Source organism: Simochromis diagramma, unplaced genomic scaffold, assembly GCF_900408965.1.
Source record: "Simochromis diagramma unplaced genomic scaffold, fSimDia1.1 OVJJ01000361.1, whole genome shotgun sequence".
Classification (NCBI taxonomy): Eukaryota; Metazoa; Chordata; class Actinopteri; order Cichliformes; family Cichlidae; genus Simochromis; species Simochromis diagramma.
The window spans coordinates 4,583,305-4,610,475 of NW_024386860.1; the positions used below are offsets into that span (position 1 = coordinate 4,583,305).

Sequence of the window (27,171 nt, forward strand, 5' to 3'; positions counted from 1 at the left end):
CGTGTGTGTGACACACAATACTGCTCTGCTGTGCATTGTGGTTCACTTGATTTCTTTCTTTCTCCACCCGTCTCCCTGTACTGTAAATACGTGCCTCTCTGTGGGTCTGTTGTGTGCTTCCTCACTCCTCGGTCTCTTTGTCTTTCATCTCGTGTCTGTCTAGCTGCCTTTCATCTGATTTCACAGCTCTGGTCGCTAACTGTTTCTTTGACGCTCACAGACTCACTCCCTTTTCTCTCAGTTTGCCCGACACTTTGCTCTCTGCTGCCGTCAGCCTCATGTTCAATTAGCGGTTTCCTTCTTCTGTCGCCCTATGACACTGTTTCAGCACAGTTTCCAGTGATGTTTGATGTTTTCTGTGGGTAGCAACAAGGCATTTCTGTCTTAATCCCTGATACCATGTTGCCTAGACGATATATTTAAGGACCAAATGTTTTATTTTTTATTTATCACAGCTTTAGCTTTTGGAAAGAAAAGACGGCTAATAGTGCTGCCAAACTGATGATCATGAGTGTGACACTGAGGGTGATGATTTTCTGCTTGTGATGATGATGATGATGCTGACATGATGATGATGATGGTGTATAGCTGGATGTAAGAATAAAGTGGATTTAGGTATCATCTTGTCGAGAGTGTTGAGTTGTGAGCTTATTGTGTGTGTGTGTGTGTGTGTGTGTGTGTGTGTGTGTGTGTGTGTGTGTGTGTGTGTGTGTGTGTGTGTGTGAGACCTTTGGACCATTTAAGCAGGACTTTTACAATCATAACTAAAAACTGTTATAAACTATAGTTATAGTGGTTCTGCCAGAGGTTCCTGTTAAAAGGGAGTTCTTCCTTCCCACTGTTGCCAAAGCGTTTGCTCATATAGGGATATATGATGGTTTTCTCTGTTTTCTTTGTATTATTGTAGTCTTGATTTGTTGTTGTGATTTGGCACATTAGAAATTAAATTGAACTGAACTGAATTGGGTTTCACAAAAAAGCTTTACACTGTTAAAAGTGAACTCTCCACAGTAATAATTGTTGTTTTGTTGTTTAATCATGCTCAGAGCTGTGACTGAGCAAACACTCCCACGCAAAAAGATTGTCTCACAGATTTTCCATATTTTCTTTTTTTTAATCAAACACTTCAATTATACTTTGCATTGTGTTTTTTTCCATCAAAAAGGTGTAAATGCTGTTGTAAAGCTTTTACCACACTCCCAGAAAGACAGTTTACAGGAAAGCAGCAGCATAATTTGCATAAATCATGGAATTTAAAACTCAAATTGACTTGTAGTTGACTTGTTCTTTGTAACTGTAGATTGAAAATGTCCCTCCAATTTAAAAAAAAAAAAAAAAAGAAGTATTATGTCATTTTCATTAGAAGTAGGTTTTGATTCTTAGTACCAAAAAAAAAAAAAAAAAACCCAAAACAAAAACCTCAAGTTATTAATGTTTTATGTGAAATATGAATCATGGTATGTGTTTCAGCCCTACTGAGAAATATGGATTGTTTTGGTAGATCTAGACATGGTCATTCTTTGAAATGCAACAGGTACCACAAAGAAAAGAAAAACAATAACATAGGCTTGTTTAGGTTTTATCGGACACATCTGACAAGCAAATCCTTGTAGCTAATATGAAGGTAGAATTATATGTGCCGTTTAGTTAGAAAAAAATAACCAGTATTTTGGGGCAAGAAACTCACACGTTTTTTTTTTTGTTTTGTTTTGTTTTGTTTTTTTCAGATTTTAGAGGCAAATCACAGCATACCCATCTTCTGCTGGCTGCTTTTTACAGGGTAGTGTGCCATGTCACAAAGTATAGATAATCTCAAACTGGCTTCATGAACACAACAAGGACTTCACTGTACTCAAATGGCATCGGCAGTCATCAGATCTCAATCCAGTAGAGCATCTTTGGGATGTGGTGGAACAGGAGATTCACATTATGGACGTGCAGCTGACAAATCTGCAGCAACTGTGTGATGCTATCATGTCTAGATGAACCAAAATCTGTGAAGAATGTTTCCAGCACCTTGTTGAATCCATGCCATGAAGAATTAAAGCAGTTTTGAAGGCAAAAGGCGGTCCAACCCACTGCTAGGAAGGTGTACCTAATAAAGTGGCTGTATAAAACATAAACAATTAAGAAGTGTTTCTTTTTCAGATTGGGATTTGATAACTGCATTTTTCTGTGTAAAACCAACCACAACAGTCAGTAAATTGTAAGTTTTAAATTATTATATTCAAGATAAAGAAATTAGAAAATACAAACTCCAAACTTGCCTTTAAATTTAACTCAAGCACAGAAATTAAATCAACGACTGCTTCCTATCACTGCCACTAACCAGCATTTTGCTTTACTTTGAATAGATTTACTTGGATGGATTATCCGCACACAGAGTATCACTTGAGATCCGACTTGGACTTGACCTCTGTGACTCAGCCTTGGAGTCATACATGATCTCGGAGGATTTAGGACTGAAGGTTTGGTGACTCAGGTCCAGCTCTGCGCAGTACAACCTCTACCTGTGTGGGATGAATGACTGGTGAAGTGTCTCTCTTCTGCCTCCCACTCTAGCTCTGCTGCTGCCTGCTGCTCATGGATCCCCAACCCTAATCCTGTACCTCTCCGCAGAGGGCAGGCACGCTCACTTCCAAGGTTAAGCTTGTGAATGTGGGGACACTTAAATCTCTGCCGCTCTTGAGAGGAACTAAATGAATATCCGCCTTCATGAGGGCGGATTACATTCCCACTGATACACCTGCTAACTTTCTGTCTCTCACATGTGTTTCCCCTCCCCTCTCATTAGAGTCCAAGAGGTTTTCAACAGCACTTCAGCCTCTGAGGGCGTCAGAGAGGGAATTATTTTTCACATCTACAAGCTAAGAGGCATTAACGTATTGGATTTGCACGTGTTATTATTATTTGCACTGTGTTTAAATAGCCCCTGCAGAATCTCACAAAGCAGCATTAATGTTTCAGCAAATGGATGAGTGTCTGACTGTAAATATTTCAGCTTTTTCGCACCTGTGCTGGCATTTTAACTGAGAGGGAGGTGTGAGGCTGGAGGCTGTGGATGGAAACGTGCTTCTAAGCACATTTACACAATTACATAGTGAAGCAGAGCAGGTTTCTGGTTGGAGGCTCTCAGTTCAGCACACTCGGTCCTGCCGGTGGTGAAGTGACCACTAGATGGCGACGACGCTCTAATAATCAGGTGAGTACAGCGGGGTAGAAAACGAGCATCCCTGCGAGATAATCGCATATGACTAGTATGAATATGTTTCAGTATGTTTCATAGAGTGACAGGTGAGCACAGGACAGCCAGGAGTCTGTGAAGTGAAGAGAAGATCACAGTGTGGAGTCAGGAGTGTAGCAGAGGTTAATAAAGGCAGACCAGCCTGGATTACCAGCCGTGAATAGAGGCGGGGGGATAAACAGGACTTGTAATTGCTGCTTGGCTCTGAAATAGACTCAGAGGGAAGTCTTCCTGCTGGAAACAAACCAGCCTAACAGGCTATTTTCGAAGGCAACTTTGATTATTTGAATCCTCATTATTATATAAAACACAGTAACAGCAGTCAGCCTACATAGATGGACTGAAAGGCCGTTCTTTCTTATGCTTTAATGTTATCTCCAATATTAAAACAACTTGTCTATCTTACTGGCTTTCAGACTCATCCTGCCTTGTCAGACTGCTTTCTCTGAATGTTTCTAGATTTGGTGGTGTACCCAAGGAATTTTTGCACCTCAGTAAAACTCATTTTCAAATGAATTTCTATTAAATCTACCAGGCTGGCATAGAGAGTTTGTAAAGGTTTGTACACCCAAAACATATGGTCAGGTTATAAAATACCCCACTGTAACCACACCAAAACATTAAAATGTAAAAACATCCGGTAATCTCACCTGACAGTTTTTTTATGAACACTTTAAATTTTCATTTTTTTTCCCCTTCTTTTTTTTTTTTTTTTATAAATAAAACACTAAAATTCAGAAACGGGGCTTCACGTACTGTAATAATTTTAAAAATAATAGAAAAAGTAGAATAAGAATAGAAACTTTTTTAAGCAGCAGCTTTTTAAAAAGCCTTTTGGGAGGTCCCGATCCTGCGCTTCTGAACTACTGTGCAGCCCTAGGTGGGGAATAAGGTGCATTTATGTAGCGCGTAACGTGTTATTCTGGTAGCACAACCGCAGCACAAGCACAGATTTAAGGTTGGAGTAGGGGGGGGGGGTAGGGGTGGGCTCGCAGAGTTCACCACAAAAATATATATAGACTTCCTCCACCTTCACTACGAAACCCACCGACACACACTCCGGGAGCTACAGCAGACAAGGACAAGACTGAAGCTTTGAAAGAGCGAGGTGATTCCCATAACCACTTCAAACACCAGGCGCAGGTTTATACGTAAGTCTTGAAAGTTCAGTAGGGAAATGAGGCTGCTCTTTAGCGTCTGTGGCTGTGTCACACACACAAACACACACATACACACACACAAAGAAAAAAATATACCCCACTGTTCTTTCTCTGGAAAAAAAAAATCATAAATGAGTTGCTGTGTTTTGCACTTTAGCAGATTATAGCGTATACTTCCTTTTTTCTCCTCTCTCTTAACTGATTCACTGATTCACCAAAAGTCATTTTTAAAAAAGTCCCTTTAACAGTTGCCCTTTGTAGACACCACATTGGATGTGACACATCCTCTATACGAGTTTCATTTATCATATTCGTTTCCGTTTAACTTGAATCATCGATCAGCATCTGCCCTTGCCTTTAATTGGAGTTGGTACCCTTTCTCTTGGCTGACTTCCACTGCTCCATCCCCTTGGTCACCTCTACTTGACTTCTCGGGAATATTGCTGAGTCACGAGGAGGGCGACGGGGGCGATGTTTCGACTCAAAATACCCGTGCCTGTGACAAGTAACCTGCACAAATGGGCAGATATCCTTCAATCCGCTTTCAGCGCCCACTTTGCTCTGCTCACCTTTGCGCGGTGATGCCCAGAGGAGAGAGGGGGAGGAGCGGGGTCTCCAAACCTGCCCACCTTTCTCCTCCCTCCGCCGCTGGCAGCTCGACAGACACCGCTGCTGGCCTATCGCGCCAGAGCCGGACCCCTCTCTTGTCCTTTCTCTCCCTCCCCCTGTGCCCTGCCCACCCCGGCGGTCTCCTCTCCAGCCCTGCCAGAGCCAATCCGCGACTGGGTGTAAGTAGGGCAAGCCGCTTCCTGGTTCTCAGAAAGGAGGAGCTGGGAGTCGGAGTGGGCCAGCGCAGGCAGAAGACAGGGGGACAGAGCAGCCCAGAAAGCCGGCGGTCTGCAGAGAGAAGAGGAGAAGGGAGCTGCGAGGGAGGGGGAAAAAACGCCGACGCACAATTTGGCGAGTAAGAAAACCTCGCAGGTGTCGAGCTGAGGACGACAGGAGCGGTGAACCCCCCGCCTCCTGGCGAAGAAGAGGCGAGAGCTGGGAGCATAAAAAAGAAATATACGAAGTAGAAGAAGTCGGCAGGGTGGGACGAAGTAATCCAGGAAGTGTGGAGGCCGGTCAGGTGGGAGGCGACGAGCCAGGACAGGTGACACACCGGCACTCAGGTAACTATTCACCTGTCTGCCCTCGAAATGTCAGCAAACTAGAGCAATCCTGTAAAGTAAATGTTGTTTTTAGGGGGCATGGTTTGTTTGTTTTGTTTTTTCTGCCGTGACAGCACCGGCTTGCCTCGGGCGCTTTCGTCCCTCCTCCCTCCTTCCCGGTTTCTGATCGGGGTCACGGGAGGACTGAACACGTCACGGCTACTCAGTAACTCCCGTCGACATTTATTAAAAGCGTTTCGGTTTACTTTTAGAAGCGCATAGAGCCACACATGCTCTCACAGTTCTTCTGTTTTTGTGGTGGGCGAAGCAGGTGCTGCAGCCGCTGTTTGTTACGTGTGTCTGCGCGCGGCGGCGGCCAGGTGAGCGACACGGAGCAGGGTCGGCGGGTACATTTCTGGAGACTGGGCTGCTAATTATAGCCGAGAACACCGGCTGACATTCAAAACCTATAACCTGTTCTCACGCACATCACCTGCCTCCCTGCGCCACTCACGGGCACGCGGTGCAGTGGATCTGCTGGATTTAGTCTCTTGCGCCTAAACGAGCCACCCTCAGTGGTCTGTTAATCATCATTATCATCATCATCATCATCATCATTCCTACGGCGCACCCAGTGTTTTATTTTAATCCTGTCACAATCCTGTGTTACAAAGGCTGTAATGTTAGGTTAAGGCTTCAGCCTGCATCATGGGTGGGGAGGGTTGTTATATCAGTGGGCTTCTGTATGTGTGTGTGTGTCGTTGAAGAGGTAACCGTGTTGCTGACTTGCCCCTCTGACAGACCGGCCTAACAAGCTCAACTGGCTTGGGTTTGGTTTCCCTGTGCTGTGAGCAGCTTGGTTGGTTAAATCTTTAGGCGCCCTTGCAGGCAGTTAAAGCCCCGTGAAGCTCCCAGGCTCAGGTGTTACTGAAGGCTTCTTTATTTTCTTCCTTCTGTCTCACCTCTGTGTCTCTGAGGGGTGAGAGTGGGTGGCTGTGAAACCAGGGAAGGAAGGTAGCAAAAAGACAAGAAGGAGACCATAAAACAGCCTGGGTACTTTCTGCTTTCTTTTTGTGTGTGTGTGTGTGTGTGTGTGTGTGTGTGTGTGTGTGTGTGTGTGTGTGTGTGTGTGTTCTCTGTGAACCGGTTACCATCATCATGTGATGGGGCATTTCTAACACTTACACTGGGTTGGCACCACACATGGAAGAGCCATCAGGGTTTTGAAATAATTTCTTAAAGCCAGCTCTGTTTGCCCTAACTTTGTCTGCAACATAATTAGACATCTGTGTTTTATCACCACCACCCTTGTTCCTGGTGTCCTAACATGACCTCCATCTTGGCCTGCTGTCTGCATGCCTGCTTTTTGTAGCCTTGGATATTTCATCATTATGTTTAGTCTTAATTTGCAGAAACATGAATACTTACTGTCCTTCAGTTAGAGAGCTGGGGACATAAAAAAAAGAAGCCCTCATTACTTGTACATGGTATGTTGCTAATCATGTTCATCTAAAAGGTGTGTGTGTGTGTGTAGGGGTGTGTATTTGTGTGTGGGCTTTCCCAACCCTACTTACAGTTGGAGAGCTTCTTTTCCGAAGAAGTCAAAGTAGGAAGCAGTTGGTTTCTGTCGGTGTATTTTTTTTTTTTTCTGTTCTTCTACAAGAACTCCCCACTCCACTCCAAATTACATCTGGTGCATCATATGATAACTTGTGGGTGTGCAAGTGTGTGTGTGTGTGTGTGTGTGTGTGTGTGTGTGCTTATCCACATGCAGCATAGCTAACCCAACATATCTGACAAAACAAAAACGAAACGGGCGTCGTTTAGTTAGTCAGCACCTTGTGTTTTTCTTTATCAGTTGATCACATCTCCTCTCTTTGTTCGCGCACCCTTTAGTTAAAGGTAACAATCAAATTAAAGCTCCAGGCATTGTGTTCTTTGACATTATTGGGCAAAAATCAATAACAGCCTCTCTCACACTGTAATTCAAGTGCTCTGAGAGAGAGCGCTACACTCCTGCAACTCCTCGGGACTTCGTTTTCAGCCTTTAGAAAATCTAAACTATGACAGGAAACCAGTCACAGGTATTTTATAAACCAGATCAAAAGAGTAGCACAGAGCAGTATTAAAAAAAGTGAAACTTAGACACCGCTTTGGTTTAAAGAAGAAGTTTAAATTGTGTGTGAAGCCAACAATCATTGTACACTCATTTTTCTAGTCCATAACAACTGTTCGTTTGGAGGAAGGGGTGTATAGCAGAGAGAGAGGACAGCTGGTTTGTGTGTTTTCTTTCTTTTTTCTTTTTTTTTTTACTGCATCTTTCAATTTGATAATTCAAGCATTAAAATCTTTTTCTTTTTCAGGTGTATGACATCTGCAAACCTCTGAGCAAAAAACCAAAGAGTAAGGGGTCGTGCAAAGGAGAAAGAACAGAAAGCAAGAACCCATCTTCTCCTGGGTTTATGGACTGGAGGTAGGAATCTCGCACCTTTTTATAATATGACTTGCACTGTAAACACGTGTACACTCAAGAAGAGACTAGCACTTATGTGGCAACTGGAGACCACAAAATGTCAATAGATTTCAGGCGGGTGAAATAATCAGTAGCAGCACAAAGTGGGCAGGTACAGAATTATCCTAATCTCAGCTTTAAGGTGAGCAATTGAAGCAATTACCAAATGGTGTGAAAAATACTGTTGACTGGCATGTGGCACATAACCTACTCAAGCAGGGTACGGAAAGTCCAGCAGCAGCTGTTGGCTGCAGAGCGACGGCAGACGAGCAAAACTGAGGCTTTTGTCTGCATATCACTCACTCGCTCAGTCTTCCCGACACTTATGCTGTCAGGCAGCCGTGCGTTACCGTGTAATGGGGAAAACGATTATCTTGAAATGTTGTTGTGTCATCCAAGCATATTTGAAAGCCAAGGTCTTAACACCTGTTTCGAATGGCCACCCTCAGCAATGGAGAAGAAATTGTGCGTCAAGGAGTAGACGGAAATGAACAGTACAAGTGGAGATAACACTTGCAGGACATAAAAGTTGTGTGTGTGGTGTTGAGTCACAAAAGCAATTGTGTGAAGAGTGTGAAAGGGAGCTTGCGTCAGTGCCTATAAGGTCACCTCAGGAACTGATTTTCCTGTAACTTCAGGATGCACGTCTCTCCTAATATTATTCAAATGTTGTGACTACACGGTGTCACCCTGCTAGACTTTAAAAAAACCCATCTTGATGGCATATGGTACAGTTATATTAATTAGCTCCCCTGCAAGCTCATAGATGAATTAGACAGCGACATTAAATCGACACGGTTTAGCAGTGTTTCTTATCCTGTAGCTTGCTAAAAAGTAATAATGTAATTCTGAACAAATTATATGCTATTACACAGAATTATTTAATAAATATATATTTATTTAAAATGGATTTTGCTATTTAATCGCCACCAAAATGTCATATTATCAGTGCCACTTATTCAGAGCTCCATTTGCACTCATTTACCACGCTGAGTAATACATGCATGACTAATTTGTGCGATATCAGCCAAACATATGAGCTTTACTAAATCAAACGTGTGTGTGTGTGTGAGGGGTATCCTCTGGAAACACTGGTCTTGGTGGGCTGGGAGCAGCATCGTGAAAGCATCCGTGTCCTTGGAATAAATATGAGCTGAATAAAGTGGTCAAACAGTTAAATATTTTATAGGCAACCTGGAAGTTAACTCCACTGTGGTTTGTCGGCTGCAGATGCTCTACTGGCTTTTAAAGATGGCTCAGGAATAATGCCAAAAATAAACCCTCATGTTTTTAAACCAGGCTGATGATATTTATAAGTTTTTGTTGTTGGGAAATAAGCACAAAGGAGCTTTAAGGACATCATAACAGTAATGTTAGACATAATCACATAGCGGAGGACGCAGTCTTCGAGGATTAGCGGCTCCTTCAGCTTCAGGCAACAATATGCTGGCTAATTTAAAAACATGCAATTAAAATGGAACGAGAGACATGAATCTTATTCATTCTTTTTTTTTTTTTTTCTAAAGCTAAATGATTATTCCAGTTGCGATCGTGAAATTGAGATTAGCAAACAAACCATGTAATGAATGGATATTTTTGATATGCCTTCTGACAGCATAAGGTCAGATCCACCTACTGAGAAAGCTGAGCTCTAAAATAAAGATCTCATGACCAGATTACTGATGCTGATTATTATTTAAATGAAGATGTTAGAGTTTCCTGTCAATGTCAGCAAGATGCCACAAACCTACCAACATTTGTGCTGTATGAAGTGCAGTTCCAACCACGCTCGGTGCATATTTACCTGTGTTTCAACGTAATCCAGATAACGCTGGTGTTTAAATCCCACTGAATTTTACCTTTAAAACAGCTGCAGTTCTGTCAACTTTCCCTTCCTCTTAACTGTCATAGGAAGTAAAATGTATATTAATAAAATGCATGATGTATTGTTTACATGTTATATGTTTAGCTATAAAGAGAACACTCCTCTTTGAAGGAAGCTGGAGCATGAAAATGCCTATATGTTATGTAAAGTTATCTGGACTGAAGGTTAATTTTAATTAGGTTTGAATTTGTTTATGACTTTATCATGTGACTGTGTGTGTGTGTGTGTGTGTGTGTGTGTGTGGTGGGCAAGTTGGTGTGACAATTCATGTGACCACTGCTTTGCTAGAGTATGACTGGTGACTACCATGTGTCCGTGAAAGGGTGGGTATAAAGGGAAGTGACATTGAGTGGTCTGTCAGGCGAGGAAGAGAGTCACAGACCTACACATGCGCACACACTCTGATACATGCATGCACACAGTTCTGGGAAATGCTTTAATTAGGGCATGTGAGCCCATATAAATTCCCCCTATTCAGACATGGGTCTTTCAGTTTCATATAAACCGACTGAGTGGGAGGAAGGTGGGGGGGGAGAGAGAGAGAGAGAACGGGGGATGGAGGATGGAGTTGAAAGAAGTCGAGGTTTCTTTTTTAGCCCCAGATATCTGAAGGTGTCTCACCCTCTTTCTTGTGTCTCCTTTGTTCTCATCCAGCATCACTCCGACACCTTCAGTAGTGCCCTGCACTCTGACTTGTGTGTGTGTGTGTGTGTGTGTGTGTGTGTGTGTGTGTGTGTGTGTGTGTGTGTGTGTGTGTGTGTGTGTGTGTGAGAAAGATCACAATGTCTTCATCCAGCTCTTTATTGTCATCATATCCTTAAATAAATCCAATACTGTAACTGCGCTAATCAGATCTGTACCCGGACGTTTCCTCTATTTAAACATACATGGTTTTAGACAAGTTGCGCATTTTCACCATATATGGCGGTTGTTTCTCCACTTTAAAGCTGTAATGACACAGGGGTGACTGCATGGTGTCCGTAATCCAGTCTGCAGCGACTACAGTTGAGTCTTGCCCCCACTCGATCTGTGTCAATAGAGGAAGTTATGTATCTGCCATTTCCTCTTTTCAGTCATGAGTTTCTGTAGCATTTGACAGCCCTCCCTTGCTCTCGACCACCAGCTTCACAGCCCACGCCACCCTAGTGTTAACCAAGGAGCAGGTGGCCGTGACTCTTCTTCTTCTTCTTCTTCTTGTAACGAGTTAAAGAGAAAAGGGGGGGCCTGAGGGAAAAAAACAAAAGCTACAGACTGAAGGAGTGATCGTGATTCAGCTCTTCTAGTAACAGTGCAATTGTTTCTGTACACATTGAGCGGGCGGTTATCATAAATAGGTACAATGAGACAACACTTCAGGGAAAGTGAGAATAAACACCCAAACATGTGCAGGCAAAGGGAGTCATTGCAGCTGAAACTGACCCCTTTCAAGTGCGCTGCTCAGAGGGGAACTCCAGCTGCAAATGGAGGCGTTCATTCCAAAAGGCTGCACATCATCATCCCTTCTGGAAAAAATCTAATCACTTTAGTTTTTGTAGTTTTTGTTTTAAAATGTGAATTGCATTGTTTTTACTTTAAATGCAATTTAAAATAGAAGTATTTGTGGACCACAAAGTTTTGCTGAGATGTTCGTCCATCATTCAGGCTGCATTGGCTTCACTAACTGATCATTTGATCAGCAGTTAAAGTTCTCGTTTTCTCTCTTTTTTTTTTTTTTTTTTTTTTTCTTCTTCTTCTTCTTGCCTGGTTTCTGATACCACAGCAGTGGGTGTTGCAGTTGTACACCAGTCAGCTAAACGGTAAGGCCCTCCCTGATGCTGGGCTGAAGTTCTGATAATATTTCAGGGATTGTAGTTACAGTAAATACAAGCGGCCACCTCCTCTTCCCATACAGTTGAGCCAATTTGTCAGGAAAGTGACACATTGTTTGGTCATATCCTCTGGTCGTCTTTCTTTCTTTTCATTTCTACCAGTCTGGCAGCGTTCACCTGTTTTGTTTTGTTTTTAAAATTTTTTTAGTCTAATCTTCCCCTGAGCCGTTTCTCGATCATTTCTCGTGTGTTTGTCTTTCATTTATCTCTCCATCTGTTCTAGTGGTCGACCATTTTTTTTTTTTTATAGAGCACAGGAAGAGGAAATTGATCAGGATCAGTTAGTTTTTGCAACATTTCTCTCTGTGAGGATGTGTGTGTGTGTGTGTGTGTGTGTTCAGCCCTTTTGCAACATCTTCCTCTGAAGTGGGAGTTCATTTGTGCAGGACAACAGAAGCTGTTAAGACCCTCCCACTGTTTTGACAACTTTAATGTAATGGACCCACAATTACACACATGCCTGGTAACAATATTGAGTGCTAATCTAGGTTTTTCAGTCGATTCAAGAACCCTCCTTAAAGGAGGGGGAGAGCAGCATTTCACTTAAAAGTACCGCAAGAATATGTTGCTGAATACTTTCACGTAACTTTTTGCCCCATCTACTGATTGCCATCTCCAAAACCACCTCACCTGCTCCACCTACCACTGCTGTTACTACATTCTCGAGCACCCACAGGAACACACACCAAAATTTATTTTAAAAATGTTTAAAAAAAAGTTTTTGGCTCAGGTCTACAGTAATTTCTGCAGCACAGGTGGTGATGGGGTCGTGTTTGACTGCATTGGGTTGATCACATGGTGAAACCTCCCCAGCAATCTTATGAATATAATTTTATATCCTGCACGGCAAGGCTGAAAGCTTCAGTCGGACATTATATTATAAGCGGCTCCATGAGGAGTATCGAGCAGGACAAGTTAGTTTTCATTTAGCTCGAGGAGAGAACTGGAGATGTCGAGTATAATGTGCAGGGAGACTGACGGGAATTTAGATGTTAAATGTGCGATTTTTACACATAAAGAACTCATAACGATATTTTTATTGTACCTCTACAAAACTGTGAATTGTTTTTTGTCTTTTCTTTTTCTTTTTTTCTGGCCAATTAATTACCCTAAAAAATACAACACAGCGAGTGTCTAACTCTAAAAATACTACTTTTTTTTTTTTTTAATTACTCTTCTTATTAACACGATATATTACAACACATGTACAAGCATGTTATTTCTATAATTTTCATAGTACATATATTGTATATGTACTTGCTTTTCAAAGCCATGACCAGTTATTGAAACTGATTTACATTGTAAGTTCTTATATTATAAACCTGTTGACAGACATCCTCTTATACACCTGTGTGTACAGAACATAAACAAATTAGGAAAATGATTATAGATGTATTTTAAATATGTGTGTGTATCATTGTAGTATATTGCATATGTATTTAAAAAAGTGTATTTAAATATTTTATTGTTTCTGGATTCAAATTTTTGCCACTTTTTCTTTTTTTTTAGTTTAAAATTTACGCAGCTGGGGGACTTTAATCTATTTGCAAATAAAACATATTTATTTTATAATACAGTTTTTTTTTTTTTTTGTTTGTTTGTTTGTTTTTAGCCCCGATTACGTTTCAGTATCGCACTAGCGTCGATTGAAAGTATGACTGAAAAGTGACTTCCTAGTTGCTAATGAACTCTTCTACTGTACCTAATTTAAATATTCTCTCAGGTAATGTAAAAAAATTAACACAACATATTTATATATATATATATATTTACACTTTTTTGTTAAACTCTCCATGTGATTTCTCATCTAAAACTAACTGTGAAGATGTCGGGTTGATTTCTGACCACAGTTACTGCACCGGGTGCAGTACGCCTACACAGTTCATTTGCTCTACCTGATTGGCATGTTTTAACACTCCTGCTAACTGATACATTTCTGTATGTCTGACGTTTTGTTTTTTGTTTTTTCTTTCTTGTTTTCACATGCAATCGCATGTCGTCGTTCTCTCAGTGGAAACATTCCTCAACTTCATCAGCTCAATTCGATTCATCAGATATAAGAAATCACACACACTCAATAAGATAACATTTCCTGCTTTTGCCTATTAATTGACGCAGGGTGCGGCATTTAATTCGCCCACACACACCTTGATGTTTCAGCGTACACGCACAGCTGTGGAGTTCTGGGGCTAGAAACTGCTGACCAGATAAGGAGCTAAAAGAGGGGGAGAGCAGAGTGTGAAACCACTCTGTCAGCATGCCTACTTTCTCTCTCACACATCTGTGCATTTTCTCCATCTTAGGGTGAAACTCCCTTTTGGTGATGCTAATGATAGAGGTGGCTGCTACCCTCAGACATCTGCACACACACGCAAACGCATACACCTGCAAGGACTCGGCGACTTCCTGTGGCTGCGTGCATGTGTTCACCTCTTGCTCTATCGCTCTGTTTACCTCCCAGTCTTCATGTCATGGCTCCTCTCCCTTCTCTTTTTCTGTCTCTCCCCCCCCCCCCTCCCCCTCCACCTTCCTCCCCTCCACCTTCCTCCCCTCCACCCCTTGTAACTTAACTCTCTCTACTCTTGTTTCATGTCTCTTCGCTAACACAGATTGTTCGAGGCTGGGACTAGATTTTCCTGTCTTAACCTCCTCTCTGCTTTATCTTTCAGAGTATCTCAACACCCACTCCCCATTCACTCACTCACTCGCTCTCATGTGTTTCTCCTCCCCCATACCCTCCTTACACTTGTTTGATTTCTAAGAACATGTGTGTTTTTAGAAAACATACCTCCCTCATGTTCCTTTTTTAAACTTTTGTTGCCTCTTCTCAAATCTCAGACCGTTTTCCTTCCAACCTCAGATTGATTTCTCCTTTCCGTCTCCTTCTTTAACTGGGGCAAACAAACAGAAGAATTTGACTTAAGGCTGATTTCGGGCAAAGAAAACGACAACAAAAGATTTTTTGTTGTTGTTTTGTTTTTTACAGAAATAAATTGAAACTGCTTTAGAAAATGATTCAGAATGAAAAACATGTAAAGTTTAAACCCATCTTTAAACTAATCATAACTAAATCGTATCTTCCAATGTTCTGTGTTCTTTAAATCTTACTACACTTTTAGTTCGCTTTTACAGTTTTATTACAAATTTAAAAAAATGTTTGAAAGTCTTAGAGGCATCCCCTCATTACCTTCTCCTCCAGATATCAAATAGATGCTTCCATAAAATTACATTAAACTATAAAAATAGGAAACAGGATTTGTGCTAGCCATTCTAAGTTACAACAAAATAATATTTTCAAAATAAAACCATGACTTTCTAGCAGTTATTCCTCAAAAGCCAACCATTTTGTCCCTTGCACACTATAATGTCATTCGTTAAAGGTTTTCAGTATAGAGCCTTTGGATGCATAACTCTCATGTGGTAAAGGGAAACATAAAAGCCTTTTATTCCCATAGATGTCAGGTTAGAAGCTGGTGGATATTACACAGTGTATATGTGCACCCAAATGTCTTGCCCCATGTGCTGATAAGCTGATAATCCTCCAGCAGATTCACACCGGCGTTCAGGTCTGGCATGCAAACCGGCTGCTGTTGTAGCTCGCAGTGGAGTGTTGTGGTGTGGGAGGGCGAGGGGATAAGGGCCTTCGCTCTGCCAACCAAATGAATAATGTAATGTGTTCTTGGAACTAAGACCACAGCGTGCGCATGCGTCACACTTTATACACACACACACACACACACACACACACACATCATAACGCCCCAGTTACAGTAAGGACAGAGGAGGGCATGGTTGCAGGGGCACTCTTAAATAAAGAAAGAACAAACTTTGCTGAGTAACATCAACTCAGAGGACTTCTCTTTTTTTCTTTCTCTTTTTTTTTTTTTTTCTAAATTCCTCTTCAGTTATTGCAGGTTGCAATCGTTGTAATTATCATGATGGTGTCTCAAGTCTTGTCTTTGACAAATTCAAATGGCGATTCAAATTCACCCCCCTCGCTGCGTCTGTTTTTATATCTCCTGGTGGGATGCAAATGTTCAGTCCGGAGGGAACTGCTGGGACACACAGCAGGTGGAGTTTGTGTTTTATCTCCCAGCAGGGACGAGCTGCTTTACTAGAAGACCTGCCCGTGTTCGTTTAGTTTTGCTTTTTATGCCGTTTTAGACACAGTTGTCACTCCAAATGTGAAGGTTTTTGCGCCCCTGTAATGCCTTTGAGAGCGCTTAGCCTGGCTGAAAGCAGCGGTTCTGGTTTGGCAGACATTATGTGTGTATACTCTCATCTCTTCTCATCCCCCCCCACGTTTCCTCCTCCCCCTACTCTTTCTCAGCGAAGGTGTACCAGTACCACATTCAAGTCATTACCCCCAAAAAAGTAAGGTGTAAAAAAAAAAAAAAAAAAAAAAGGTTGAAATCTTTCTAAACCCTTTAAATCAGTCTGTCAAACAGAGGAGAGACTTGGTGTGAGCCGGACGAGGTGTGTGGAGGAGAAACGGTATGAATTTGAATCTTATTTTTCATGTGTTTGGCTGCTTTGTTGTTGTTTTGTTGTTTTTGTGGCAGAGGTTGTTTAGCATCATGATTTGTTTTGTTGTGGTTTGGATTAACTTTGCGCTAAGTACGGGGTTTTATATGAATGAAAACACTTGTACACGTGTTTGTTTCTTAGTCACTGTTAGTCTCTGTAGGAGGAATTTCATTTCATACAGAAACTCCGTCTGTAACGAGGACATTTTATAATAGTTTATTCAGAGCCGCTGAAACGCATCTGTGTGCTCCCGTCGAGTCACTGAACAGCACAAACGTTTTGCACATAGCCACGTTCAAAACTGTTGCACAATTTTTTCTTAAGCCTTTCTTCCAATTTAGATTTACCTAACAACTTTGTAAAACTCTAAAATCGATCCATAAACTTGTCCGTCTGCTAGCGCGAGTACTGAGAAAGCCATCACAACACCACAAGTGCTCATATTAACCAACATGGACGGACACACACACACACACACACGAGCAGGCCACTCTGGAAAACATCTGACATCAGAATTCATAAAAGCTTTTCTCCTTCTCCCTCTCTCAGCCACAGTTTTCTGTGACTAGTATAAAGTCATATTTTCCCCCTTAGTGCTGGAGCCTGATATAATTGAGGTGGACTGGGAAAACTTACAGCCTTTAACGGAAAATAGGAGCCATAAAAATAATACCAACAGTTCTAGTTCCAGTTACCACACGCTCTCTGTGTGTGCAGTGGGATTTCAGCATATAGTCGATGGATAGTATAAGCTGCTTTTATACTGAAGAGTAAATCTTTGTGAGCAGGTTTGGTCAATCCTGCAGCTGTCGTTTTCCTGGCCTCCACACAAACTGCTCTCTTTTTCTGTTGAGCTGGTGGACAGTAACTGTGGATTTAAGTTTCCATTTCCTCTTCAGTAAAAGCAAATCCACGGCAGATCCTCCACATTTCTTTGATTTCTTTCTTCTTCTTCTTTTTTAAAAAAAAATACATTTTGTATAACCTGCAGGTTTTTGACCAGTGGCCTTGCAGTTAGATGGAGACCCAAAAAATGATTTGAAGTTGTGATCTGTATATTTAAATAAACAAATAGATCTTTGTTGTTAAAAGAGAGGAAGAGTGTGCACATAATGAAAGCAAGGGATGAGGAAACCGTCAAGTTGCAGAGGTGGTACATTCCTCCACCGTCGACAAAGAGTAGGAGGTGAGAACAAAAAAACTAAGAAAGAGATGAGATACAATTGTTGGAAAGATAACATCTGTCGCATTAAATGTACAGAAAATCAACACAATCCAAAATTCCATGGGTTAAAAAACTTGACTTTTATCTACTTTGCATGCTCACTTTATTTGTGTGTTTTGGCGAGAGTAAGAGTGACGTTCAAAGACACGCCTAAAGGCAAACAGTCCTATCACTTATTTGACTTTTAAGGTAACAAGTCCTGTTTAACATGAATAAACTAAGAGTTATTAAGAGTTAGGATAATAGCTGAGCACTTGCTTGGAAGCTTTCAAGTGCATGACAATATGCGTTTGTGGTATCAGCCTGTGGGCTGGTTTAACATTAGTTACAATGTGTTGCAAGATTCAGCAACTTATGCAGACATGTCCTTCGTAAGCGGCGAAAACAACCAGAAACAAAGTCACAAGGAACAAGAAGGGGGGGAGACACGAAGAGTGTGTAGTTTGTGGCTGTGCATGTCATAATGTGTCAGTATTAAGTGACTCACAGGCAGACAGAAAATTGATGGGAATTGTTGAAACTTCTATGCAATCTTATTATTTTCCGAATACGTCTGTGTTCTGAGGAATATGCCTAAAATAACAAGCTTGAACCACCAACCTCCCATGATGCTCTTTTTTTTTTCTCTCTCTGTCTCTCTCTCTCTTTCTCTCTCCCCTGTGCCGGAAATTTAATGTGCACCGTTGTTTGCTCCTACCAAAACCCCTTTGTTTCTCGCTTTTCTGCAGGGCTTCAATTTCTGTTTTTTGAGTGACTTTTTGCTTGCTGAGAAGCATTTCCAAATATTACACTGTGTGCTCTGTGTTTTTTAAAATAAAGAATCTGATTTTAATGGAGTGATTATCGGTGATGGAGCTGTTTCGAACACAATTTTCTGCTCCAGTATCCTATCTGCTTAGTTTCCACTGTTCATTATCTGTTCTATGATGGCCTAAAACGTTTTTTTTAAACGTTATTTTACAAATTCAGAATTGTCTGTAAAATTTCAGGAAACTGTGAAAAATGGATGTTGCAAAAGGGACATTTTTATCCTTCTTTGTCCAGCACATGCTCTAAGAGTCAAACTTATTCAGTTTGCAGGAATCTAAGACAAGGGAAAGCGGATAATCCCTCATTTGTAATAATCTGAAAATGTCTGATATTCCAAGTCTGAGAAATGTGAATTTAAAAGAAAAAGTTAGGTGTCCAAATAAACAAAAACCAAAATTGAGAAGGCCGTCTGAACGTCTTCGCTCTTCTATATCAGCAGTTGGCCCTACATGTCGTCCTTGATGCCTCAAGTTCAGCGAGATAATTCTTTGTACAAGTGCGTTGGCTTCAGAAATATTAGTAAATATTTGTAACAGAATCTTTGGTGGTATTTTCTGACAAGTACCCAGTGACGTTCAACACGCCTAAGTTTCAAAGGAAGAGCACTTTGCACCAGTTTGTCTCAGTGGTGCAATGTGATATGGTTTAACTCTCATATTGCACCTACCTCACTGTTTTAATATGACTCACAATGCCAATATGATTTTGGTTCTTACACGTTTTTTTGCGTTCTTTGATTTTACCAAAAAATACTTTTTTCTTCTATTTTTTTTTTTACATTTCACATGGTTTTGGTTGCATGTGCTTATTTCCTTCCTGCGAAAGTAGTTGTACTAATGTGCATGGTCTGAAGCCGGATGGGTATTAATGCACAGCAACCGCAGCGAAGCCATAACCTTAGCCGCGTTGCGATCCACGTACCTGTTGGCCTCGTACTTGTGAACAGGGAGGGGACGGCAGGAAGATTATGTTTATCGGAAAGTGTTCGGAAAATGGGCCGTTGGGTTTTGGAGAGAGGGGGCGCGTAGGCGACTTTGGGGGGGAGGGGTATCTCTCAATGTGTCTTCGTCACCCTGCACCCTCTTTTGGTACGACAGGAAGGAGAGTGAGTGACAGAATGTGCGAACGAGGTAGACATCCCCAAGGATGAACGCTTAACCCCGACTTCTGACAAAGAGATCAGACCTTTTAAGTTGTCTGCACATCTGAAGGAAGGAGGAAATAGGAAAAAAAGAGTGGTTTTGAAAGAGAAAGAAAGAGCGAGGAGGAAAGTGAAGGAGAAGACTTGCGAAGAACGAAAAGATGGAAGCCGTGAGACAGACGCTGCCTCGTCTCCAGCTGACGGTCCCCATGCCCATAAAGAAAGGGAAGGTAGGACTAACATTTACGACCTCTGGGTGGGTTCGTCCTCTCACCTTCGCACGAGAAAGAGACGGTTTGAGAAATCAAAAAGACCACAAAGTTTGCAGAAAGGTACCGGCAGGTTCTTGATAGGCATTTCATTAATTGCCTGTACTTTTATTTTCTTTTCTCATTGTTGAATGGGTGGGGTGCATTTCTGCGTGACTGTCGTTAAGATCATCACATAACTGGTTAAATCTAACAATGGTGGGTGGGGGGAGCCACAGATTGGCACGCTATGTGTGCAAGTACTCGTGTGTGTGTGCGTGTGTGTGTGTGTGTGTGTGTGTGTGTGTGTGTGTGTGTGTGTGCCTGCCTGTGTGCTCTTGTGCATGCACGTGTGTGTTTAATAGGGTGTGTTTTGGAGCAGGTTAGTCAGGTGGATATACTGTTGTTGAGCAGAGCCCTCTGGGCACCGTGTGAACACTGTTATTGGATGGCCAGGGGGCTGCCAGTTGCTATGGGAGGGAGACGAAGGGCAGGGAGGGGGAATCTGGAGGGTGAGTTGTTTGTGGAAAATCTGGTCTGCTCAGGTGTGTGAAGAGATATTGTCGACCAGGTACAGTGTGGACAGGGTGAGGTGCGAGCTTAGGGATCCAAAGAAGGGAGTTGTTGGGTCTTATTACTGTCACATCTCACAAAGGGAAATAAAGAAAGTCATTGTCCTTGCTTGACGTTCATTACGGGATTTTACGTTCAACCCACCGCTCATACTTCTTGTCGAAAAACTGGTTTCTAAAATATCCTCACGCCACTTTTAAAAGACAAAATACAAAGACCGCATTATGAGAGTCACCGATGGACCTGTTGCAACTCTAAAAATTTGTATTTGACGTCAGATTATTTTCGTCTTTATTAAAGCTTATAATTCTCTTACTGTTTTTTTTGTTTTTTTTTTCCCTTCCTCATTCTTTCACTGGTACTCCCCCTTTCACCCACTCTAGCCTGTCACTTCCTCCCTTGCTTGGGTTTTTTCCTTCTCTCTCTCTTCCATCAGCCCCTCTCTACCTGGTATTTTATTTCAATCAGCTAATGCTATAAGGGTTTCACACGAATTAACCTACTGCCCTCTCGTTACGACGCCTACAGCACATTACATAACCTTGTGTCCTTTCCTCATCTTCACTGTCGTTTTTGTTTTATATTTCCACCGTGTCACACATGATTTTATTTTTCTGCTTCCTCTTGATTTTTGTATTTCATTTAGCTCTCATTCAGTTGCCTTCATTTGAACTTTTTCTCAAATGCCCCGACCTCTCGACATCCACCAAAAATCACCACCTCCTGATTTAGTAACCTGGATCAAAAGCACAGGGAGAGTGAGGCGAGGAGGATCATGAGGCAGAGTTGTTGTTGTTGTTGTTGTTGTTGTTGTTGATCCCCGTTTAAACTGTACGTCAGGTGAAAGGGGAATCCTAGCCTCAGTGACACTTCGAGATTTATTTTTGGGAGATTTAAGTATGACTCTGTGAAGGATGGTCTCTTATTTTTAGAAACTACACAGCAGTAACGTGTCTTTCTTTAAAAAAATGAGCCTGTAATTTGCTCATCCCTCTGCTTCCGCACATAAATTGAATTACCTTTCTTTCATGTAGGTGGCAATGTCTCCAGGAGAGGACGGGCTGATTGGGATTCCCTTCCCGGAGCACAGCAATGAACTGTTGTCCCACCTCAATGACCAGAGGAGGACAGGGCTCCTGTGTGACCTCACCCTGACTTCCCGCGGGGCACGCTACCCGACGCACCGCTCGGTCATGGCTGCCGTCAGTCTGTACTTCCGCCGACTGTTTGGTACAGAAGAAGCGGGCGGCGAGGGCGGAGGAGGTTTCAGCGTTTGCCAGCTGGACTGTGTGGCACCAGACGCCTTGGACGCCCTGCTGGAGTTCGCCTACACTGCCACTCTGACGATCCCCAGCTCTGGGATGAGAGATGTGCTGCGAGGGGCTCAGCTTCTGGGCATCCAGTGTGTGGCTGACGCCTGCAGAGACATCCTGGGGGAGACGGCAGAGGCAGAGGGGGAGGCAGCAGAGGAGCAGAGAGTTCAGCACACAGCTACTGATAGAATGGTAGGGGGAGAGAGGGTAATAGAGAAGGCCTCCAGAAGAAAAACAGACAGAAAAAAGGTGAAAAAAATTGGGCCATATCACAACATCAACTCCTCACCTTTGAACCCGCCGCCTGCTTCTCCCATCTCACATCCTTCACCTGCATCCGACAGCTTTCGCTCTCTGCCTTCTACTCAGCCTCCTAGCCCCGAACGCCACGAGCTTCGCCTCACGCCTGGCCAGAACGGAGATCCTAAAGAGATTAGAGAACCTGGCAGAGGGGCTACACTAAACGGAGGGCTTCCTTATTGGCTACAAGACCGCCCTCGTATAGCCCACCCACCTCCCATACCGCCCCTAAATGACAAGCTGTCAGGGGATGAAGAGATTGAGGGTTTGGGCGAAGATGGTATGCTGATGGGAAGCACCTCCATGCCTACCTCTGTAGCTGATCGTGGTGCAGCCCCCTCAGTAGTGGGAGGGGGGAGAAAGAGGAAGTCTCAGACCCCACAGCAATGTCCTGTCTGCCAGAAGATCATCCACGGAGCAGGAAAACTGCCACGACACATGAGGACGCACACTGGAGAGAAACCCTTCCAGTGCAGTGCTTGTGGAGTCCGCTTTACCCGGTACAGAAACTTCTTACTACGATAATCAGAATGTGCTCAGTTGTTGTTGGTTTTTTCATCATATTCTTTTTTTAACTCTTTCTACCTCTTCATGATTTTGTCTTCTGCTCTATTTTCATCAGCAATGATAAGTTGAAGATCCACATGAGGAAACACACAGGCGAGCGCCCGTACCCCTGCCCCCACTGCCCTGCTCGGTTTCTGCATTCCTATGACCTCAAAAACCACCTGTCCCTCCACAGTGGGGCGCGGCCCTTCGAGTGCCCGCTTTGCCACAAGGCGTTTGCCCGGGAGGACCACCTCCAGCGTCACCGCAAAGGTCACAGCTGCCTGGAGTTACGCACGCGTCGCCCCAGACGTGGGCCTGAGCTTGTGGAGGATGAGATCGGTGACGGAGGCAGGAGGGAGCAGTCCAACCATCTGGAGGCTATGTCTTTACAGCCCCACTCCTCTACGTTCATCCCCCGCACAATGCTGGAAGGGGGAAGTGGCTCCGGCGCCGGTCCTCTAATATTTCCAGGTGACATCGAGAGGGAGCACTCTCTCGCCCTTCAGGCTCTGGCCCAGTTTGGGTCTCAGAGGCTGGCCAGCTACCCCGAGCTTTTCCTACGAGGGCTGGACATGCGAGCAGGCAGGGAGGCGGAGGGAGAAGATGCAGGAAGAACCCGCTCGCCAGCTACACATCGCGACCGGTGGGCCGAGGAAATGGAAGAGGAAATGGGAGACGAGGAGGCAGAAGAAGAGGAATAGTGAAAACAGAACGTCTGTTTGACTGATCAAGTGCGTGTATGCGTGTGTGGTAAAACATCCACAATAAAAAATAATAATAATAAGATCACTCAGGTGGCTGGACTAATTACCTGCTGCTCACCGATAGAGAGCGCTTAAGAAAACAAAGATTAAATGAAAAAATATAATAAAAGAAAAATTGCAAAACGGGTTTTATGCGATATTTTAAATGTTTGTCTTCTGGTTGTTGGCATTTGATTTAATTTTTCTTTTAAAATGTATTTCTTGTTTGCCGTTTAATTTCATTTACTTTAGGTTTGAGCTGTTTCTTATGTCTTGATTTTATTTTTGGAAGCTGGTGTGTGTCAGTGTGTGTGTGCGCGTGTGGTTCCTGGGATGCTTTTTACTATGCAAACTAAAATCCAGGGCTGCGGCATGGAGTGATAGTTTAAGATGTATATTTTAGTTACAAAATATGTTGATTCAGGTGCACTTCAGGAGTCATATCAGCTGGATCACAACAATGAGTTTGTGTGCCCTGTCCTCTGGTGGTTATCAGTGGAAATGCAGTCTAAGTAATTAGACTTTTTCTGTGCATTGAAAGCAATAATCTTACCTTCTTTTTTTTTTTTTTTTTTTTTTTTTTTTTTTTGTTGTTAGTTGTTGAGTGAGCTTTGATTTGGTGCATAAACCAAAGATTTTAGGTTTTCTTAAGAGGAGATGAGAGAGGTGAACTGTAGCCAATGTTGGGTTTGAAGGCAAGAATCTTCCCAACTGTTTTGATAGCCATGAGAAAGAAACCTGCTTCTATGTTTGAGTGTTTAAGAGCTGCAGAGCTCTGTGTTAAATGCCTGACCAAAAAGAGACAAAGTCTGGGTCAATGAGTTGATGCTGATAAATGGTAAAGACAATTCTCCCCCCCACTCCCGAGAAGCTGTGGACTAAAGTCTTCCAATGCACTCACTCGGGTTCTTTGATCGAAGACGACGTGCCCCCATGCCCTTTCTCTATTTATTTATTTATTGATATTTATTAAGGTTCTTCCGCTCAAACTCTTTTGTAAGACCAAATAGAGGGTTGGACACAGATCTGATCCGCTCCTCATCCAAGCTGCATTACGCTAAAAATCTTTCCTTGTGGTCTCCATACACCTCAAAGCCTTTTTACAGGCAGTGTCTTTTTTTTGGTTTTTTTTGTTGTTTTTTTTGGCCATTCATCCTCAAATGCATTCTTTGCACATTTAACCCCATCAGGTTCCATAACACAGGCACATTCCAGAGAGAAGGGAACAGCAGTATCAGGGGTTGAGACCCTCCCTCGTAAACGGACTTTTCAGCACGCTCTTCAGTTGTTAACTCAACATGTATGGTACTGTATCACATGTTGTTGCATGGCAGTTCTTACAGATCGGCCTAAAGGGGGCCGTTGTCTTTTCAGTTCATTCGTTTTTGACCAAAAGCTTTTTATCACCCTTTACCTGGAGCAGAACCTTCACGGGGTGTGATGCAACCATCAATTGCTTGAAGTGACAGCGTTTGTTTTTATTTTCACTTTCATTGAAATCTGCATTTTCAGAGCCTGCTGTATCAGCCACGCTGATCTGGCCTTGTGTGCACTGTCAGCTCTTTTCCTTGTAGTGAAACCTTTTCTCTGTTTCCAGTTTGTTTTGCACTAAGAGATTTTGGAGCTTCAAGCTTTTTTTCTTTTATTTTCCTTTAAAATCTTTTCCATTCACTCACTTACTACCATTTAAAAAAATTGTGATTCAACTAGAGAATACTTCTTTAAAACCCACATGCTTCCTCCTGTATATTAGTACAGATATTGTCAAATATAATATATACGTATATATATTTTGGGATGAAGTTGCCTTAGGTTTTGGTTTGTTTTTTGTTTTTTGTTTTTTTGTTTTTTTTGTGCTGCAACTATTCTCAGGAAATCTTGAGCAATGCACTAAGTGATTAAATAAAATATCGAATGGGAAGAAACTGGTGCTGCAGGGTGATTGACACTCTTCATACTTGTGTAATGCCAGTAGTTTCATATTTGCTTTTATATCAAGTTGTTTGATGTTTAAACCACGAATGAATGAATTAAAATGTAGGTGAATACGAGTAGTGACAGTAAACTACTGGCCTTACTAGAACCAGTCTTACTGGAATGGCAGTATGACGGTTGGTATTGGGCATGAAGGGTGTTGGTACTCCCAGTCGGAGCTTTGTGAATGAATGTGGTTTAACTGATGCCAGCTGTGAAGTGTGAGTTTCTATGTGAGCTGTTTTTTGTTTTCCTGGCTTCGGTGAAGGGACATGGGGTACAGTCTGAGCAGAGACCCCGCTATCAGGGATACATTTTTGTCTTTCGGTTTTTAGTGGACCTTCTCAGTGATATGAATTCATTTTCCCAAGATTTGTTTCAGTTATTGTAAAGAGAATAAATAAAAATATCTAAGCTTGGTGTTTCCGTGTTACTGTTATTTTGTTTTTTACTTTTTTACTATTTTTTTTTTTTCCCATATCTGCCCCCATCTCACCCTATCCCCAGTATCCTCCTCCTATCACACCAACCTTCTGCATATCCTCCTTCACTACGTCCATGAATCTTCTCTAGGCCCTTTTTCTTTTCCTCCTGCCTGGCAGCTCCATATATCTAATGTCCTTCCTCTGCATATGTCCAAACCATCTCAGCCTTGCCTCTCTAATTTTGTCTCCAAACTGCTCAACCTGAGCTATCCCGTTGATATTCACATTTGTAATCTTGTCCATTCTGATCACTCCCCCAAAAAATCAGCATCTTCAACTTAGTAGCACTAAGGAGGCAGAGCTTGAGGAGTCTATCTACAAAACATACGTTGGAACAGATCTCACAACAATCTTGTAAACTTTGCCTTTCACTCTTGCTACTATCCTTCACCTCACACTCGTATCCACCCACTCCATCCTGCCATCACTCTCTTCTTCACTCTCTTGTGCACTGCTTGCTTTTTGATGGCTAACCAGAGGTATATAAACTCATCCACCTTCACTACCTCTATTCCTCACATGTTCACCTTCCACCTCTCATTCACACGTGTATTCTATCTCGTTTGTACTGATTTTCATTCATCTTCTCTCCAGAGCATAACTCCACCTCTCTGGGATCTCCTACACCTGCTCCCTACTCTCCCTATAGTTTACAATGTCATCTGCAAACATCATAGTCCACAGAGACTCCTGCCTGACCTTATCAACCTGTCCATCACCACTGCAAACAAGATCCACAAAGACACGGTGCAGCTCCTTCTGACTTTCTCTATGCTTCTGCATCAACACTGTCAAAGCAAACAGCAGTGCTCTTTCTCGGAACGAAGCCATACTGCTGCTCGCTGATCATCACCCTTGCTCTTTAACCTAGCTTGAATAACTCATAGTTTCATGCTACGGCTCATCAACTTTATTCTTCTGTAATTACGGCAACTCTCCACATCACCCCAGTTCTTAAAGATGTGTAGCAGTACATGTCTTCTCTACTCGTCAGGCATCCTCCAACTCTCCAAGATTATGTCAAACTGATTAAAAAGTCTGCTGCTACCTCTACTAAGCATCTCCATATCTCTACAGGTACTGTATGTCAGTAGGACCAGCCATATTTTCACTCTTCATCCTCTTCATAGCTGCTCTCACTTCCTCCTTACAAATTCCTCTGCACTTCCTGATTCTCTAACTGCCCTCCATCTGTCCCTCTTCTCTGGGGTTTAAAAACTAGCACATAGGCAATTTTCTAAGCCCGATGTCAAAATCCACGGAGAGTTGAGAAATAGTATAACGCACTATATCTGTAATACTAGTGAATTTAAACTTAAACTAAAAGGACCCCCCAACATTTAATAATTAAATAGTTGTGACTGAGCTGTGTGGGCAGAAAAAAAGTGCTGCTGTTATTTTTAACATTCTTGTGCTGACATTTCTTGTTAAGTGCCAGTAAGTGATCTGTAATATGAGCTAAT

The 27,171-nt window shown here is 42.4% G+C and overlaps 1 protein-coding gene across 2 annotated transcripts; it reads left to right on the forward strand.

Moving 5' to 3' along the window:
* The first annotated feature begins 4,657 nt into the window (after positions 1-4,657).
* Positions 4,658-25,645, forward strand: zbtb7b (zinc finger and BTB domain containing 7B). 2 transcript variants are annotated; one of them, XM_040029872.1, is made up of 4 exons: positions 4,658-5,576; positions 7,919-8,028; positions 21,379-22,457; positions 22,580-25,645. In XM_040029872.1, the coding sequence occupies exons 3-4, from the start codon at positions 21,385-21,387 to the stop codon at positions 23,205-23,207; spliced, it is 1,701 nt and encodes a 566-aa protein (XP_039885806.1). In that variant the 5' UTR covers positions 4,658-5,576; positions 7,919-8,028; positions 21,379-21,384; the 3' UTR covers positions 23,208-25,645. The 2 variants fall into 2 exon arrangements, with proteins under 2 accessions (XP_039885806.1, XP_039885805.1); XM_040029871.1 differs by lacking the exons at positions 4,658-5,576; positions 7,919-8,028 and adding an exon at positions 14,884-19,753.
* Positions 25,646-27,171: the final 1,526 nt, after the last annotated feature.

Excerpts from the sequence above, each read along its gene's own strand:
- zbtb7b (XM_040029871.1), top strand. The coding sequence starts at position 19,685 with ATGGAAGCCGTGAGACAGACGCTGCCTCGTCTCCAGCTGACGGTCCCC. Across the intron at positions 19,754-21,378 it reads TGCCCATAAAGAAAGGGAAG|GTGGCAATGTCTCCAGGAGA; the intron begins GTAGGACTAACA and ends TCTTTCATGTAG. Across the intron at positions 22,458-22,579 it reads TGTGGAGTCCGCTTTACCCG|CAATGATAAGTTGAAGATCC; the intron begins GTACAGAAACTT and ends TATTTTCATCAG.